General features: G+C 35.7%; 1 protein-coding gene across 1 annotated transcript in view; it reads left to right on the forward strand.

Moving 5' to 3' along the window:
* Nucleotides 1-16,467, forward strand: part of LOC115410817 (myosin heavy chain, fast skeletal muscle-like) — a 61,493-nt gene extending 45,026 nt beyond the window's left edge. Inside the window, exons 31-39 of the mRNA XM_030122637.1 lie at nucleotides 1,368-1,533; nucleotides 3,193-3,317; nucleotides 4,223-4,531; nucleotides 6,052-6,255; nucleotides 8,084-8,209; nucleotides 10,642-10,812; nucleotides 15,360-15,560; nucleotides 15,659-15,790; nucleotides 16,347-16,467. Of these exons, the coding sequence (XP_029978497.1) occupies nucleotides 1,368-1,533; nucleotides 3,193-3,317; nucleotides 4,223-4,531; nucleotides 6,052-6,255; nucleotides 8,084-8,209; nucleotides 10,642-10,812; nucleotides 15,360-15,560; nucleotides 15,659-15,790; nucleotides 16,347-16,364 (1,452 nt within the window). The 3' untranslated portion in view covers nucleotides 16,365-16,467. The remainder of the gene's footprint in view (nucleotides 1-1,367; nucleotides 1,534-3,192; nucleotides 3,318-4,222; nucleotides 4,532-6,051; nucleotides 6,256-8,083; nucleotides 8,210-10,641; nucleotides 10,813-15,359; nucleotides 15,561-15,658; nucleotides 15,791-16,346) is intronic.
* The last annotated feature ends 1,497 nt before the right edge of the window (nucleotides 16,468-17,964 follow it).

Here is a 17,964-nt window from a genome sequence, read left to right on the forward strand (position 1 = left end):
GCAAAAAGTATTTTTACAATATTGATGTTTCTTTCAATAAAAGTTGTTATTGCGCCACTGTTGCAATGTTGTTGGGGTTGAGGGGGGCCTGGAGATTTTTCGTCCTCCAAAGGGGGGCCCGACAGAAAAAGATTGAGAACCACTGCACTAACCCATAAAGACCCAGTGTTACTTTTGTGTATATTTTTCTCTCTATATTTAACTTTTCTTAAGTGATTTGTTGCTATGTATTATATTATCCCCTATATTTTTGCATTTTTTTAGCGAACATCAGGTATTTTCCTATATTTAATTTATTGATCATGTAGATGTTCATAAAAGCTCACAGTAAATTCAAAGGTTATTATATCAAAACAGAGAAAACTGACGAAAAAAATACTTTTACAGCAAAATACTGTATATCATTAACTGAACATAAAAACAAGTGTATGCATCCACAATGTTTTATGAAAATATTTTATTAACAATTTGGCCAAATAGATGAAAAAACGGCCAGGTACATACAAAATTAGCTTTTAACCCATAAAGACCCAGTACTAATTTTGTGTCAGTTCCCAAATAAATTTTTCCTCTCTGTTTAACTTTTCTTAAATGACTTGTCATCATTTATTTTAATATTATCCTCAATGTTTTCCATTTTTCACTGTAAATCCTGTATTTTCCTATAATTAATTTCCTATACTTCATTTAGATGAAAACTCAGAGTAAAGTCAAAGGTTATTATATCAAAAACTGAACAAAAAGTGACTTTTTAAGCAAAGATATCAATAACAGAATGTAAAAACAGTGTTTACATCCACTGTCATTGATCCAACTCCATAGGTTTTACTGGCGAATCAATGTTGTAGAAGATGATGGTGTTTCCACGGTAACTACGGTGCCTCTGAACGTCCAAATAGGTCAAATCTGATAATCATGAAAAGTTGAGAAACTGAATTTTTGCTCAATTATTTCCATGTATTGATAGGATTAGTGGATTAACGGTTATTAAACATTTTAGATCAGTAGATGCTTTTGGTTAATTCTGGTTCTTGAGGTCTTTATGAGTTAAAAAGGACACGCCTCATATAGATACATGAAAAATATAAATGCTGAACAATGGCAGGAATTGGGGAAATTGCCTCTGTAAGAAGAATAAGAACTTAAGCATTTGTGAAATAAACTTTTTGGTATCAAATCAACAAAGTAAATATGATTCCAGACTAAAATTATCAACAACTTTGAGGATTTATTCTCGTCCAAACCCGGTTTTTGACCCTTTAACTCCTGTCGCGTCTGTGGTGAGCATTCTGAATGTATGATTTATTTGAAGTGTATTTTTTCGATTTGTTCTCGTCCAAATCTGTCGTTGTCTTTGCCGTCTGTAGATTTTGTCGGAGTGGAAGCAGAAGTTTGAGGAAAGTCAGTCTGAGCTCGAAGCGTCGCAGAAAGAGTCTCGTTCCCTCAGCACTGATCTGTTCAAAATGAAGAACTCTTATGAAGAAGCTCTGGAACACCTCGAGGTCCTAAAGAGAGAGAATAAGAACCTGCAACGTATGGGCTTTACCGTAAAATCAACATTAACCCTTTCATGCATGAATTATGAGAACCATAATCAAGATTTTTTTCCTCTTTAGGCATGAAAAAAACAATGTGATTGAATTTTTTTTTTTTTTTTATGAACCTATTTTTCATGGAGTTACAAAAATGTCCACTCTGCTGGACACCATACATTTTTTATTTTTATTGTTATTTAACCTTTATTTACCCAGGGAAGCAATTAAGAACAGATTCGTATTTACAAAGGCAGCCTGATGATCATTTACTGACATACTGTGTGAAAACTATGAAATACATTTTTTAACCCTTTCATGCACGAATTATGAGAACCTTAGTCGAGATTTTTTTTCCTGAGTGTTTTTATTCCTTTTTAGGCATGAAAAAACAATGCAATTGAATTTTTTTTTTAATAAACCTGTTTTTTATTAAAGTTGATTTGTTTCTTTATTGCTTTAACTAAAAAAAAATTTCAATTAAAAAAAAGTGTTTGAATGCAAAAAAAATAAATAAATAAATAATTTATATATATATGATCCAAAAAATTGCATTAGAACACTTTGTTTCTTTGATTGAAGTGAATTTTTTTTTTATTAATTTTTTTGGGAGGGTTAAAGCAATAAAGAAACAAATCTACCTTCATAATTTTTGTGGAGTTCCGAAAATGTCCACTCCGCTGGACACCATATGTTTAATTTTTGAATATCAGAAAGTGATATACAAAATCAAAACATTTTAATGCAGCTAATCTGATGTTTTCTCACATTTTATCATATGCATAATTTTTATTAGCAGTTGATTTACACTCAAACATGTCACTGCAGATCAGGTTTATCAAGAACAGCAAAGTTATAGTAATGGTATGAATGTCAGTGTATGGGATGGTGCAAAAGTGTCCACTGTGTTAACTCATATCAAACTAAAACAACAAAACCCATGAATATATCAGAGAACAGATGTAGAATAGCTGTCCACTGTAGTGACCAATATGCATGAAAGGGTTAAAATGCTGCTAATCTGTTCTGACATTTTAACATACTAGAACCTCCTGAGACCCAGTGATGCATTTTTGTCCTCTGTAGGGGACAAGAGTTTTACAGCTTTATTATAAAAAACAAAACAAAACAAAACAAAATGTTGTCCACTGCAAAGGACATTCCATAAATTAAAAAAAAAAAAAAATCTATCTGAAAAACTGTTGCATCATGCTGTTTCCAATCAAGATCATTATTGAATGTAAAAAAGCCAAAACTTTTCCTGTCCTAGGTCTCAGGAGGATTACACTAGTTATTACTCACTCAGATATGCCAAAAAAAAAAAAGTTTAAAACAACCCCGTTAATTACTGTCTAATAACAATTAGCAATGGATTTACACTCAAATATCTTACTGCAGATCAGGTTTATTAAGAACAGGGAAGTGACAGTAACGGTATGAATTGCAGTGTATGGGATGATGCATAAACATCCACTGTGTTGGCTGATATGCAAGTAAAACAACAAAATCCATCAATATACAAGAGAACAACTTTGAATAGCTGTCCACTGTAGTGACCAGTACGCATGAAAGGGTTAAATAAATTATCAACAGGAATTTATGTCCAGAAACACTGCATATGAATGTAATGGTTTTATATGAGGTGTGTTTTCATTTCTAGAGGAAATCTCTGATATGACTGAACAACTGGGAGAAAATGGAAAGGTCATCCATGAGCTGGAGAAGACGAAGAAACAAACTGACAATGAGAAAACTGAAATCCAGACCGCACTGGAGGAAGCCGAGGTAACACGATGTACATACTAGGGATGCACCGATATTGATATGAGTATCAGGCATCGGCTCCGATACTCAGTGCGTGTACTCGTATTCGTACTCGTAAAAGTAATCTGATACAAATGCACCGATACCACTTACGGCCGTGTGACATTCACAGTTCAGTGCAGCAGGTACGCGGTGGTGGAATAATGTGTGTGGAGTGTGAAGAGTGTGGAGATTTTTCAAAATAAATGACGGTGATAAAAGTAACGTTGACAGCAAGTAACGTTACAGACACAGACAGATACGGACTCAGCGTTCTGTCTTTCCTCTGCGTACATTCCATCCGTTTTCCAGGTGCTGGCGGATGAGTACCCAGACAGAGAATAAAACCAGGAGTACAGAGCGGTGCAGACCGCCGCCAGCGGAAGTGAAAACTAAACTTATCACTCATTTCTCTTTTCTCTACCTGCTGAAGCTAAACTGTTAAACGTTACTAGCGAAACGCTGCAATATTAGTATCACATTAGTGTTACCTCTATTGTCTCCATGTTTGTTATTACTGACTTTCTTCTTCTTCTTCTCAAAAAACTTTACTCTTCTTCGTAGTATTTGTCCAGTATGGTTAATTCAGAGCGGCGCCCCCTGGTGGATTAATTGACAAACGCTCATTCCAACACATGAAATGTCAGTAGCAGCACTTTGTTCCAGTCAGACTAATGACAACGACAATAAAGCACATTTACAAAAGGAACTAAGAACTGGAATGGGATTATTAAGTACTCATATCAGTACTCCGTATCGGCAAGTACTCAAATGTAAGTATTCGTACTCGGTCTGGAAAAAAGTGGTATCGGTGCATCCCTAGTACATATAGTAAAGAACATTCTGACGTCCTGTTGTTTTTAAACTATTCTAATAAATGCACTCAGGCCTCTCTGGAACATGAAGAGTCCAAGATTCTGCGTATTCAGCTGGAGTTGACTCAGGTCAAAGGAGAGGTGGACCGCAGACTGGCCGAGAAGGACGAGGAGCTGGATCAGATGAAACGCAACCACCAGCGCACTGTCGAAACCATGCAGTCCGCCTTAGACGCCGAGATTCGCAGCAAGAACGACGTGATGAGAATCAGAAAGAAGATGGAGTCCGATCTGAACGAGATGGAAATCCAGCTGAGCCACGCCAACCGGCAGGCGACTGAAGCCCAGAAGCAGCTGAGGAACATCCAAGCCCACCTCAAAGTAAAACATCACCTGGGATGGGAGTGGATAAGAATTTAACCATTTTGGTTCTGTTGTCGATTCGATGTTGATTCTCTTATTGATTGTCACTGGTTTAGAGCACAGATGTCAGACATATGGCCTGCGGGCCAAAACCAGCCCACCAAAGGGTCCATTGTGGACCCTGAGATGAACTGCGATGAAAGATATTAACAACCAATGGTGTCAAACTCATTTTAGTTCAGGTTCCACTAGGGCTACAACTAATGATAATTCTAATAACACTGGGTTACAAAAAAATGTTTTTTGCAAGTTGTCTAGGTTTTTTCAACTGAATTAGGACCATTTTGCACCGCTAAATCCAAAAATGACATCTGTTTTTCTCAATCAGGTCAGGTTATTTTGCTAATTTGATTCTGAAAAATTTGATCTTCTCACAAAATATAATAATTAATACCAAAATAAGACTAGTAAGCACACTTTCTGAAACTTGTGACTTGATTCCTGTTAGGTACAATGGTGTATTCACTGCAGATGTAGCAGAATACGTCAGGCTTATTTTTGCAAGATCTTCTAGTCGAAGCCATTTCATTCACCTGTAATATTAAAAAAACATTAATCATAAATTGGCAAAAGTAAAATCATCAGAACTTGTTTATTGCAAGAAATATGAAAGAATTTTGTATCATATGATGTGAAAATGCCCATAAATGTAAGCAAAAATGTTAAAAAGCCAATATGTAGCGTAGTTCAGAAAGTTGACCTGATTGAGCAAAATTAATGTGATTTTTGGATTCAGCACACCAAAATTATCCTAAATCAGCTCAAAAAACTTCAACAATAAATTTGTTGTTGACCAGTGTAATCGATTAATCTCTAGAGTATTTTAATAACTAGTCGATTTATTGGATAAACACTAAAGAAAAGAAGGGGGCGGGAGGTATATATGTAGGGGTGCGTTCCATAAGTGCCGCAACTACTGGAACTGAAACTCAACTTTGGACATCCGACTCCCGGCTTCTACGCCTTTCTTTTACTCTGGAGCTTACATGAAATTTTCACAACTTCTGGCCTATATCCTCAGGCCACCCAGGGCTCCACTGGACAGAGGCAGATACAAACGTTACAATTACGACGATAGTGTCTAACTAGCTAGCGGGCTGAAGTAGTCACGACACGTAGGCTATCTTAAGATAGGTTTAATTCAAGCAAAAATATCTGCAATCTGCAAAAATCTATGAAACAAGTAAAAATTATTTTGGTAAGATTTCTTGAAAAAAGATTTTCAAGATGTATTGTCTAAAAATAAGTTCTTATATCTCACTGAAAAGTTACTCTTTAGGTGATTATGTCTTCTTTTAAGTTTGATGAGATATTATGACTAGAAATGAGAAAAATACACTTGGTAGGATTTTGATTTTTTCCAGTGTAATGGGCAGTGGTGCATTCTAAGATTTAGATTTTTGCAGTGTGCTCTAAACATCAGTTATGAAAACAGCCTGGATAAACTACATTTGTCGTACTTGACTCTCTCTGTACAGGAGCAGACCCTTCAACTGGATGAGGCCCTGCGGAGCCAGGAGGACCTGAAGGAGCAGGTGACCATGGTGGAGCGCAGGTGCACCCTGATGCAGGCCGAGGTGGAGGAGCTGAGGGCTGCTCTGGAACAGTCAGAAAGAAGCCGCAAACTGGCCGAACAGGAAATGACCGACGCCTGTGAGAGAGTCAGTCTGCTGCACTCTCAGGTCAGAAGTCAACGGGGGATATTTGTTTGTTTGTTTTGAATTTAAAACCAAAAATAACAAAGAAAAACTAAGAAAAAAACATATTCGAAAAAGTAAGATTGATATGATTTTTGTCTGTAAATCCCATGAAGCCAGGAATAATTCTAGGATTATTTATGAAGGTTCTGCAAAATATGGCTAGTGATATGGACAAAAATCATAATCAAAATGTTCTGTATCAGATGGTATTACAATTTATGGCTTTGTTTTTTGTTTTTTTTTTTCAAGTTTAAAAGCTGATTTTTGGTGAAAGTTGAGTGAACGCTATGTAAGGCCACAGGATGACAGAAACTTGTAAAGCAGTCGAACATTTCATATCTAGAGGCAAAAAAAAACACAAAACAAATACGATGATAAAATTTTTGTGCAACAATCCCAGTATAATAAAGCAAAATGAAGTAAAACAACAAAGCACTGAATTATTTAGGCATGTTTTATCTTAGATTTTGAACAAAAAAACCCCTAAAGACAAAAGAAAATATTATGCTATGCTATGCTATGCTAGATAGATACAGGGTGGGGAAGCAAAATTTACAATATTTTGAGGCAGGGATTGAAAGACAGTGTATGACCAATTAGTTTACTGAAAGTCATGACAATTTATTTGCCACAAAAAAATTGACATAATAGAAAATGTTTTTATTCTATGTGTCCTCCTTCTTTCTCAATAACTGCCTTCACACGCTTCCTGAAACTTGCGCAAGTGTTCCTCAAATATTGGGGTGACAACTTCTCCCATTCTTCTTTAATAGTATCTTCCAGACTTTCTCGTAATAGTTTTGCTCATAGTCATTCTCTTCTTTCCATTATAAACAGTCTTTATGGACACTCCAACTATTTTTGAAATCTCCTTTGGTGTGACGAGTGCATTCAGCAAATCACACACTCTTTGACGTTTGCTTTCCTGATTACTCATATGGCCAAAAGTTTCTGAAAAGGTATGGATAATAGTGTTAGGTATGATTATGACATCATATACGTTTGGTTTCAAAACAATTGACGTAGTGCCTGCTGAGAAAAAACAACTCAATGTTCATTGTAAATTTTGCTTCCCCACCCTATAGATAGATAGATAGATAGATAGATAGATAGATAGATAGATAGATAGATAGATAGATAGATAGATAGATAGATAGATAGATAGATAGATAGATAGATAGATAGATAGATAGATAGATAGACAGATAGATCGATAGATAGAAAGAAACACACTCAGGCATTAAAAACACTCCAATATACTCAAAAGCACAATATAATAGATAAAAACAAATAAAACACATAAAATGACTAAAAACACTAAAACCACAGTAATTTATAAAGATAACATAAGATAAAATAGTTGGATTTCAGAGGTAAAACTATTAAATGTCATTTGAAATCAGCAGAATTCATGTAAAGAAAGCAAATGCAGACAAAAGTGAAAGTCCATACTTTTGTTAAAATAAGGACATTTTCCTGAATGCCACATATTGAACTAAATTTAATCTTTAAATTTTCAGTTAGACATTTTTAACAGTTTAGTTACATCTAGACATATTGATATTCTATTATATTTCATTTAAGTGCACTACAGGCACACTTAGAATAGGTCCTCTTTTGCACTAAATTGATATGTAAGGGCAAAAACATGGTATCAGCGCCATCCAGTTTCAGCCATTAAAAAAATAACTATCAACAATATTCAGTGGTTTGATTACTGACTCCATCTAAATCACTATTGCTGTTTCGTGTCTTTTTTTTCTTTTTTTTTTATAAGATCATAACTCTTACTTCTGTCTTTTCTGTCCAGAACACCAGTCTGCTGAACTCTAAGAGGAAGTTGGATGCAGATGTGAGTCAGCTGCAGGGGGAGGTGGAGGAGGCCATGCAGGAGGCTCGGAACGCAGAGGAAAAGGCCAAGAAGGCAATCACTGATGTAAATATCACACGTAACATTACCAAAAATATGTTACTATTGTGTGATATGGTTGGTCTCATTAGTGCTAGTATTAATTCTAAACCTAGTTTTAGTATTTAACATTAAAATCATTAGCAAAACTGCACACTGACCAGTTTTTTTAACGATACCACACACGTTATATTCCTGTGAAGAGAATTCAGAGGAACTGTTAGCTAATTAGAACAGGGGCGTCAAAGTCATTTTAGTTCAGGTACCACATTCAACCCAATATGATCTGAAGTAGGGCAGACCAGTAAAATAACATAATAATCTATAAATAATGTCAACTTGGAGCTTTTCTCTGTTTTAGAGTGAAACTAGAAAAGCACTCGGAGAGCGCAGACCTCCGCCAAGGCTGATCAGTGGCCCCCCCCCGTGCCCCCCCCCCACACCAAGGAGGTTATGTTTTTGCCAGGGTTTGTTTGTCTGTCTGTCTGTTTGTCTGTCCGTTAGTGTGCAACATAACTCAAAAAGTTATGGACAGATTTTGATGAAATTTTCAGGGTTTGTTGGAAATGGCCCCCCCCCCCGTGGGCCCCCCCACCCCCGATCACCACCAAAATTTAATCATTTCTTCCTTATCCCATTTCCAACAAACCCTGAAAATTTCATCAAAATCTGTCCATAACTTTTTGAGTTATGTTGCACACTAACGGACAGACAAACAGACAGACAAACAAACAAACCCTGGCAAAAACATAACCTCCTTGGCGGAGGTAAAAAGGAAAATGACATGATGAAAATGTTTACGTCTATAAACTATCCTTTAAAAAATTGTGAACCACTATGAAAAAAATGAAAATTTATCAAGAAAAATAAGTGCAATTTTTACAATATAATGCTTCATCTTCTCATTTGCACATGTGTATTCAAATGTACAGATCACAGCAGATCTACAAAACTCAAAACATGCAGAATATTGTCAGACTTGCACTTACTTCTCCTAAGATATTTCATGTTGTTCATTTTTGTTCAGGTTATTCACATTTTTTGAGACAGACAGACAGACAGACAGACAGACAGACAGACAGACAGACAGACAGACAGACAGACAGACAGACAGATAGATAGATAGATAGATAGATAGATAGATAGATAGATAGATAGATAGATAGATAGATAGATAGATAGATAGATAGATAGATAGATAGATAGATAGATAGATAGATAGATAGATAGATAGATAGATAGATAGATAGATAGATAGATAGGTTTGGAATATGAATGTCAAAATATATAATGCCAGATCACAAAAAAGTTATCTCATGACACTTTATATATAGAGTTGGTCAAAACCAGACTCTAAGCCAATTTACAGAAACCCAACAGAATCCTCCAGGAGCAAACACTTGTGACTGGTGACAGTGGCGAGGAAAAACTTCCCTTTAACAGCAGAAACCTGGAGCAGACCCAGACTCCTGGAGGATGGACGTCTGCTTTGACCAGGTGGGGTTAAAGAGTGAGGGTAAAGAAAGAGAAAAAGAGAGAGCGATAGAGATAGAGACTGGGGGAGAAGGGGGGAGTAGGGGGAGACACATGGAGGCAGTTGAGGATAAGTGAGTGGTGATGATGAGGGCGGGGAAGAGGTGGGACCACTGCAGCAGGTCCAGAAATAATCCTGGAAGAATCTGTGATAATCCTGGGAAAAACTTTATTAGAATATTTAAGATGGAATGTTTGAAAGTGTTAGGATAGGAGGGGCTCTCGGAAGAGCTGGGTCTTCAGGAGCTTCTTGAAGATAGGAAGGGATGCCTCTGTTCTTGTAACACTTGGTAGGGCGTTCCACCAACGTGGAACGACCCATGAAAAGAGCCTGGATTGTCTTGTGCAAGGTCTGGGGACCACCAGACTACGTTCCCCAGATGAGCGGAGTGGTCGTGGGGCAACATAAGCTTTTATCAGTGCACCTAGGTAGGTAGGAGCAGACCCACTGAGAATTTTGTAAGCTAGGATTAAAGATTTGAATTTGATTCGGGCAGCTATGGGTAGCCAGTGTAACTCAGTGAGTAAGGGGGTGACATGTGCCCTTTTAGGCTGGTTGAAGACCAGACGCGCTGCTGCATTCTGGACCATCTGTAGTGGTCTGACAACATACATATACAGGATAGTTTATAAATGTAAATATTTTCATATAATTTTACTTTTTAAACACTAAAACAAAAATAAGAGTTTGGAGTTGTTCTTATATATTGGTTCTTATGATAGTATTTTACTGCTCTGATGGGGCTGAATGTGGCCCCTGAACTAAAATGATTGTTAATATCTTCAATGTAATTTTTTCATTTTACAAATTCATCACCATCGGCTGGATTGGATTCTTTGGTGGACCAAAACACATGAGCTATATGTTCGACACCCATATGTTAGAATATTTTCATTAATCCCTTTGTTTTGTTGTGTAAATGAAGGCAGCCATGATGGCCGAGGAGCTGAAGAAAGAGCAGGACACCAGCAGCCACCTGGAGAGGATGAGGAAGAACCTGGAGGTGTCTGTGAAGGATCTGCAACACCGTCTGGACGAGGCGGAGAACCTGGCTCTGAAAGGCGGCAAGAAGCAACTGCAGAAGCTGGAATCTCGGGTATTAGACTCATTCAGATGAGCCGAGTGGAGCATTAAACTGACAGATAATCATTATTCAAGAGTCCATATAGTTGTGATTTATTATATAGTTCAATATATGGTAGAAGTTTCTATTATTTGTACTAATAGTTACAGTAGTAGTATATCTTGTATTCGTAGTAGTAGTATGAACAGTTATGGACATTTGTTCTAGCTATTGGTAAATGGAGTCTGGTTTTGACCAGCTCTAAATGTAAAGTGTCACGGGATAACTTTTTTTTTTTTTTTTAACTCTTTTTATTGAAATTAGAACAATGACAATATAAAAAAAGTCATATACAGTATCCAATAAATGTGATGTCAGAACAAGAACACACATATTTAAAAAAAAAAAAAAAAAAGGAGGGGGGAGGAGGTCTACCTACTTACTTAAAACCCCTTTAGCCCTAACGACAGCTGGGCCGAAAAAATTATATTAATATGCATCTACTATAAAAATATAATAAATCAGGACAATGGATGTTTTTTTTCAACTTTTGCTCAAAGTTTAGACCCTAATGTTAATAAAAGTACATCAGAAGTGTATTTTAGTGCAAACTTTAATGTTCAAACATGATTTTTAATCTTTGTGGGCTGAAATATACGCTATTAAAAATCTCCGACACAAACAATTAATTTATGCATATCATCGTCAATCCAGCCAAAAAAAGAAACAGGCGAGGATAAAAAATTCTAATTTCTCTTTTAGTTTGTTACAGTTTACTCAGGCATAGTAATAGATACAATATTTTAGACAATGGGAATAGATTCTGTGAGGTCTGTAAATGTCCACAGACACCAAGAACATCCATATGAACCTTATTATTGTGAAGTAATTCTTCATTTACTTTGGGTATGTCTTTTTAGGCGTTTTTCCCCTGAAAATATGGTCAGGGTTAAACAGGTTAATATTAAAGTAATCTATAAAGGGATGCCAAACTGAAAAAAATAACTTTATATTATCTTTTAGTGAAAATTAGATTTTTTCCAACACAATGTAACTTTTGTTATGATTTGGTGCTATATAAATAAAATTTGATTGATTGATTGATTGATTAGCTATTAACGGTGTTCAGTGTTGTATAACGCACTGGAAAGTCACACTTGAGTAGGGCTGTGGCTGTGGTGATACGATACAAATCACAATACTAGGATCACAATACGATATATCACGATATATCATGATACTGTTAAAAAGGCCATTTTTTTCTATGTTTCTTTTTTTTTTTTTTTAAATGATTATTTCCTGGAAGGATTGAATTACACCAGAAATATGTACAAATACTAAACACATTTTTTATTTCAGAACAGGATCTAATGCTGTATCACAAAATGTTTTCTAATTCTTCTAGTTTCCAAAGGAACCACCATCTGCCTCTCTTAGTAAAAAGTGCTTTTAGGATGCATAAAATAACCATTATTTAATTAAACAGTGTTAAACAATAATAAATAAGATATAAAGAATAAAGAAAAACAAAAAACAAAAATGAACCTCCGCCATATCTGCATTTGAATAAATACTTAAAAATATCGATACAGTACTTTTTAATAGCGATGCAGTATTGTGAAATGAAATATCGTGATATATTGCAGAACTGATATTTTCTAACACCCCTACACTTGAGTAGAAGTCACAAGAAATTAATTTGGTAGAAGTTCAAGTCACCAACTGAAATGCTACTCAAGTTAACCCTTTCATGCATGAATTGTGAAAACCTTAGTCAAGATTTTTTTCTTGAGTGTTTTCATTCCTCCTTAGGCATAAAAAAAACAATGCGATCGAGTTTTTTTTTCTATAGAGTGACAAAAATATCCATGCATTTAATTTTTGAAGTAAAGAAACGTGTTTAAAACCCAATATCAGAAAGTGATAAGAAAACAATGAAATAAAAACATTTTTAATGCTGCTAATCTGATGTCTGCTCACATTTTAACATATTCTAATGGTAGTAATTACTCACTTCATGGAGATAATATGCAAAAAAAAAAGTTTTTGTCCAATAAATAACAATTGATTTACACTAAAACATGTCACTGCAGATCAGGTTTATCAAGAACAACAAAGTTACAGTCATGGTATGAATGTTAGGGTATGAGATGGTGCGTAAGTGTCCACTGTGTTGGCTGATATGAAACTAAAAAAACAAAAGCCATTAATATACAAGAGAACAGCTGTAGAATAACTGTCCACTGTAGTGACTTATGCATGAAAGAGTTAAAGTCTATAAGTATCTAGTCTTTACTGTACTTAAGTATATGAAGTAATCTACAATTAAATGTACTCACATAAATGTTAAGAACAACCAAAGGCAACGATTAGGCCCAATGACGAGTCAGCTTCCTGACTTTGTTGCAGTCATCAGTAATCTCAGCGGTGAAAACACCACATTTCCTTTCATTTATTTATTTTAACTCTTTCATGCATGAATTATGAAAAAAATAGCTAGATGGGTTTTTTTAGATTGATTTTACTACTCAAAATTAAGCTAAAGTTGAAATGCATTTTGATTTTTTTTTTTTTTTTAATATGGTTTTATTCAGAACCTCCTGATACCGAGGAATATACAAATATACACGTTTTGGCCTTTTTTCAGAATTGAATAATTGCCTACATTGGAAACATTATGATGCAACAGTTTGTTCAGATGCTTTTTTTTTATTTTTTATGGAATGTCCTTTGTGGCGGACAGTTTTCTGTTGGTTTGTTTTTTTTTAAAGCTGTGAAACTCTTGTCCAGAAAAAGACAGTAAACCCATAGATGGGTCCTTGGAGGTTAACTTTATGAGATCACAGAGCATCCAAATTCTAAAACTAAGATGATACTTTTTTTTTTTTTTAAATTGTATTGCTTAGGGTCTATAGAGTACGGTGGCCCAGAGGTGCAACAGTCCAAAAAATTATCCACTGGTCCAAAAAATTATCCACTATAAGAAAAAAAAAGACAAACAGCCCAAAAAATTATCCACTATAAGAAAAAACAGAGAACAGCTCAAAAAATTACCCAATGTATGAAAAAAAGACAACAGCCCAAAACTGATCTACTATAAGGAAAAAAAGAGAACAGCCCAAAAAATTATCCACTATAAGAAAAAAAAAAAAAAAAAAAAACATCATCCACCTTTTCAGTTAAGGGGGTGCTGTTTACCCTTAGCATTAGCCACATTAGCTGAAGACCTTAAAAAATTTCAGCCTATGCTTTTATTTTTGTGGTGGCCTTAATTTTAAAGCAAGAGACCTTTCAGGTAAACAGCACCCCCTTAACTGAAAAGGTGGATGATGTTTTTTGTTTTTTGTTTTTTTTTCTTATAGTGGATAATTTTTTGGGCTGTTCTCTTTTTTTCTTATAGTGGTTAATTTTTTGGGCTGTTCTCATTTTTTCTTATAGTGGATAATTTTTTGGGCTGTTCTCTTTTTTTTCTTATAGTGGTTAATTTTTTGGGCTGTTCTCATTTTTTCTTATAGTGGATAATTTTTTGGGCTGCTCCATTTTTTTCTGATAGTGGTTTATTTTTGGGTTGTTCTCTTTTTTTTCTTATAGTGGATAATTGTTTGGGCTGTTGTCTTTTTTTTTCTTGTAGTGGGTAATTTTTTGGGCTGTTCTCTTTTTTTTTCTTATAGTGGATAATTTTTCAGGCTTTTCTCTTATTTTTTGGGCTGTCTCTTCTTTTTTTCTTATGTTGGGTAATTTTTTGGGCTGTTCTTTTTTTTCTTATAGTGGATAATTTTTTGGGCTTTTCTCTTTTATTTTTTGGGCTGTTCTCTTTTTTTTCTTATAGTGGATAATTTTTTGGGCTTTTCTCTTTTATTTTTTGAGCTGTTCTCTTTTTTTTCTTATAGTGGATACTTTTTTGGGCTGTTCTCTTTTATTTTTTGGGCTGTTCTCTTCTTTTTTTCTTATGTTGGGTAATTTTTTGGGCTGTTCTTTTTTTTCTTATAGTGGATAATTTTTTGGGCTTTTCTCTTATTTTTTGGGCTGTTCTGTTTTTTTTCTTATAGTGGATAATTTTTTGGGCTTTTCTCTTTTATTTTTTGGGCTGTTCTCTTTTTTTTTCTTATAGTGGATAATTTTTTGGGCTTTTCTCTTTTATTTTTTGGGCTGTTCTCTTTTTTTTTCTTATAGTGGATACTTTTTTGGGCTGTTCTCTTTTATTTTTTGGGCTGTTCTCTTTTATTTTTTGGGCTGTTGCACCTCTGGGCCACTGTAATAGAGACTGCCCCCATGTGGTTTGGAGAATATTGCCTTTATAACCCTTTGGAAAGTGACCTTAAACTATGTGTGCACAAATGTGGACATCATGCATGAAAGGGTTAAAGAGTAAGATACTGTGCATTAAAAATGTATCAGAGTAGAAGTATGCAATTGAGTTAGGAAATGTAGTGAAGTACAAGTGAAAGTAAACAGAATAAAAAAAACTCAGTAAAGTACAAATTCTCCCAAACCATACTTGGGTACAGTAGTGAAGTGTTATGACTTTGTTCCTATACAACCCTGACGGTGTTTTGTTGTGTTTTGGCTGTAACGTGTAGGTGCGTGAACTGGAGGGTGAACTGGAGAACGAACAGAAAAGAGCTGCTGATGCTGTTAAAGGCATCCGTAAATACGAGAGGCGAGTGAAGGAGCTCACTTACCAGACTGAGGAGGATAAGAAGACCGTTCTGAGGCTGCAGGACCTGGTGGATAAGCTGCAGCTCAAAGTGAAAGCCTACAAACGACAGCATGAAGAAGCAGTAAGTTCATTTCTTATGCCAAAAAAAAAAAAAAAAATTCAAATCCAATGAAAACAGCCTGTTTTTAAAAGTCCAGCTCATGTTTTTCATGGTCACAGGAGGAACAGGCCAACACTCATCTGGCTAAACTGAGAAAAGTACAACATGAGCTGGAAGAAGCACAGGAGCGAGTCGATATCGCCGAGTCCCAGGTCAACAAGATGAGAAGCAAAAGCAGAGAGTTTGGAAAGGTACATGGAGATCCTTTTAAACAACTGCTGAAGTTCTGTTTAGAAGTTTAGAAGTTTAGTTGTTACGACAGCAGCTCCAGGTCTGCACCAAGGTCACACAATAACAGGAGTTTAGGTCCTTAGTCAACTAGTAGACACTGTTTCCAGCTATATACATGTATGTATAGAGGGGATGCACGTGACGTCACCGCTAGTGGAAGTCACCGCTGTTCCGCCCACTGAGTGGCAGGAAGAGGGGGATGAGTGACAGCGCTGGCTTCAATACTGTCTGAACTGAAGAACTGTATTTGGCCCCCGGGCCGCATGTTTGAGACCCCAGAGTTAGAACATTTATTAATGCAAATGAACACCTTTTCAGACAATAGTGTAACATATTTAACTTCTCCTTCTCCTTTTCCTTTCCTTCTTCCTCTCCTTTCCTTCTCCTTCTCCTTCTCCTTCTCTTCTCCTTTTCCTTTCCTTCTCCTTCTCTTCTCCTTTTCCTTTCCTTCTCCTTTTCCTTTCCTTCTCCTTTTCCTTTCCTTCTCCTCCTCCCCCTCTCCTTTCCTTTCCTCAGGTTGCTGACTCTGAGTAGATCTTGCAGTGATGACTTACAGGAGACCTTCTTTTTGTGCATCTTCTTAGTTCAACTAGACACTCACTAAAATACAAAACAAACCCTACTGTTTGCTGTGAATGTATATTATAACAGAATAAAGTTGTGTGCAGCATAAGATCTGTTTTTTTCTCTCACTTTAATGACATGTCCTTAATATTGTCCTTCCTTTTTAGCTTAGCCTCCAAAATCTCAGTGGAATTTTCCAGCAGCTCACACAGCGATTATCTCATTTCCATGTGTCGTAGTAGTGTTTTGGAATGACCGATGCCTAACATTTATCATGATTTTTGGAGGTATTAGCAGACTAGTCCAAGCTTTGTAGCGCTAATTATCCGGTCTGAAAGATTCTAACAGATAATCGGTTTCATGGAAGGACTGTGCCGTTTACATAAGCCCCGGGTCCGGGTCCAGGTCCGATGGGAGCAGCTGTTGACCGGACCTGAACGTCTGCTGACATTTTCACTCTGGGTTCAGACATCCAGCCTCTTCACTGACATCATCTGCATACAATAGCTAAAGCTAGCATGAGAACAGAGGATTACACATGATTAGACCATTAGACCCAAAGGAATTCATGGACCAATCAGAGAAGATCGATTTAAGACCAAGGATTTAGCTGTGGCACTTCAGCCAACAGGCCTTTAGGAACTTTTTTAACTCAGCACACAGAGTCCATAACTGCATAGTTTATATTGTCCTTATTACAGAATTATTGATTTATCTAAGCCAGGGGTGTCAAACTCATTTTAGTTTGGGGCCATATTCAGCTAAATTTGATCTGCAGTGGGCCGAACCAGTAAAATAATAGCATAATAATATATAAATAATGTCAACTCCAAACTTTTCTCTATATTTTACAGTGAAAAAAGTAAAATTAAACAGTGAAAATGTTTACATCTGCAAACTGTCTTTTCCAACAATGCAAATAACTTCAACAAACTGAAAGAATGTTAAACATATGTGAAAGAATTCATTTTTCTTTTACAAGTAATAAAATTAAGGAAGTCAATTTTAAATTCATCTACAAAATCTACCTAACTCCAATAAAAATGCATAGAATATCAAAGGATCTATCTCATCAGAATATCTCATCAGTGTGCCATAGATACAAAAAGAGGGAAGGGACATTCATGCACATGTTCTGGGACTGCAACCTTTTAAAAAGTTATTGGAGCTCAATTCACTCTTTCATTCAATCAGTCCTGGATTTACAATTTGATTTAAGCAGCAGTCTGTACTTATTAAATGACACATATAAGTTATAGTTAGACCATAAAAAATGCAGGATATTAATTTTGATCACTTACTTCGCAAAGAAATAAATACTTTTATTTTGGAAGAATGACTCCCCTCCATCTTTTACGATTTTCCTTGATCAACTGTCATGTTGATGGTCATATGAACTATGTTTTCAGCTCAAAAATGTCCAATTTCATCACAATTAATGCTATATTTTCATGTCACAAATGCCCAAGTTATATTTGAACTGAATTTACCTGAAAAACAAATATTCTATTCTATTAGATTCCCCAATTTTTCTCACAAGATTATATCCTACATATCACATGTTTTATTT

This window comes from Sphaeramia orbicularis, chromosome 19 (assembly GCF_902148855.1).
Source record: "Sphaeramia orbicularis chromosome 19, fSphaOr1.1, whole genome shotgun sequence".
NCBI classification, from domain to species: Eukaryota; Metazoa; Chordata; class Actinopteri; order Kurtiformes; family Apogonidae; genus Sphaeramia; species Sphaeramia orbicularis.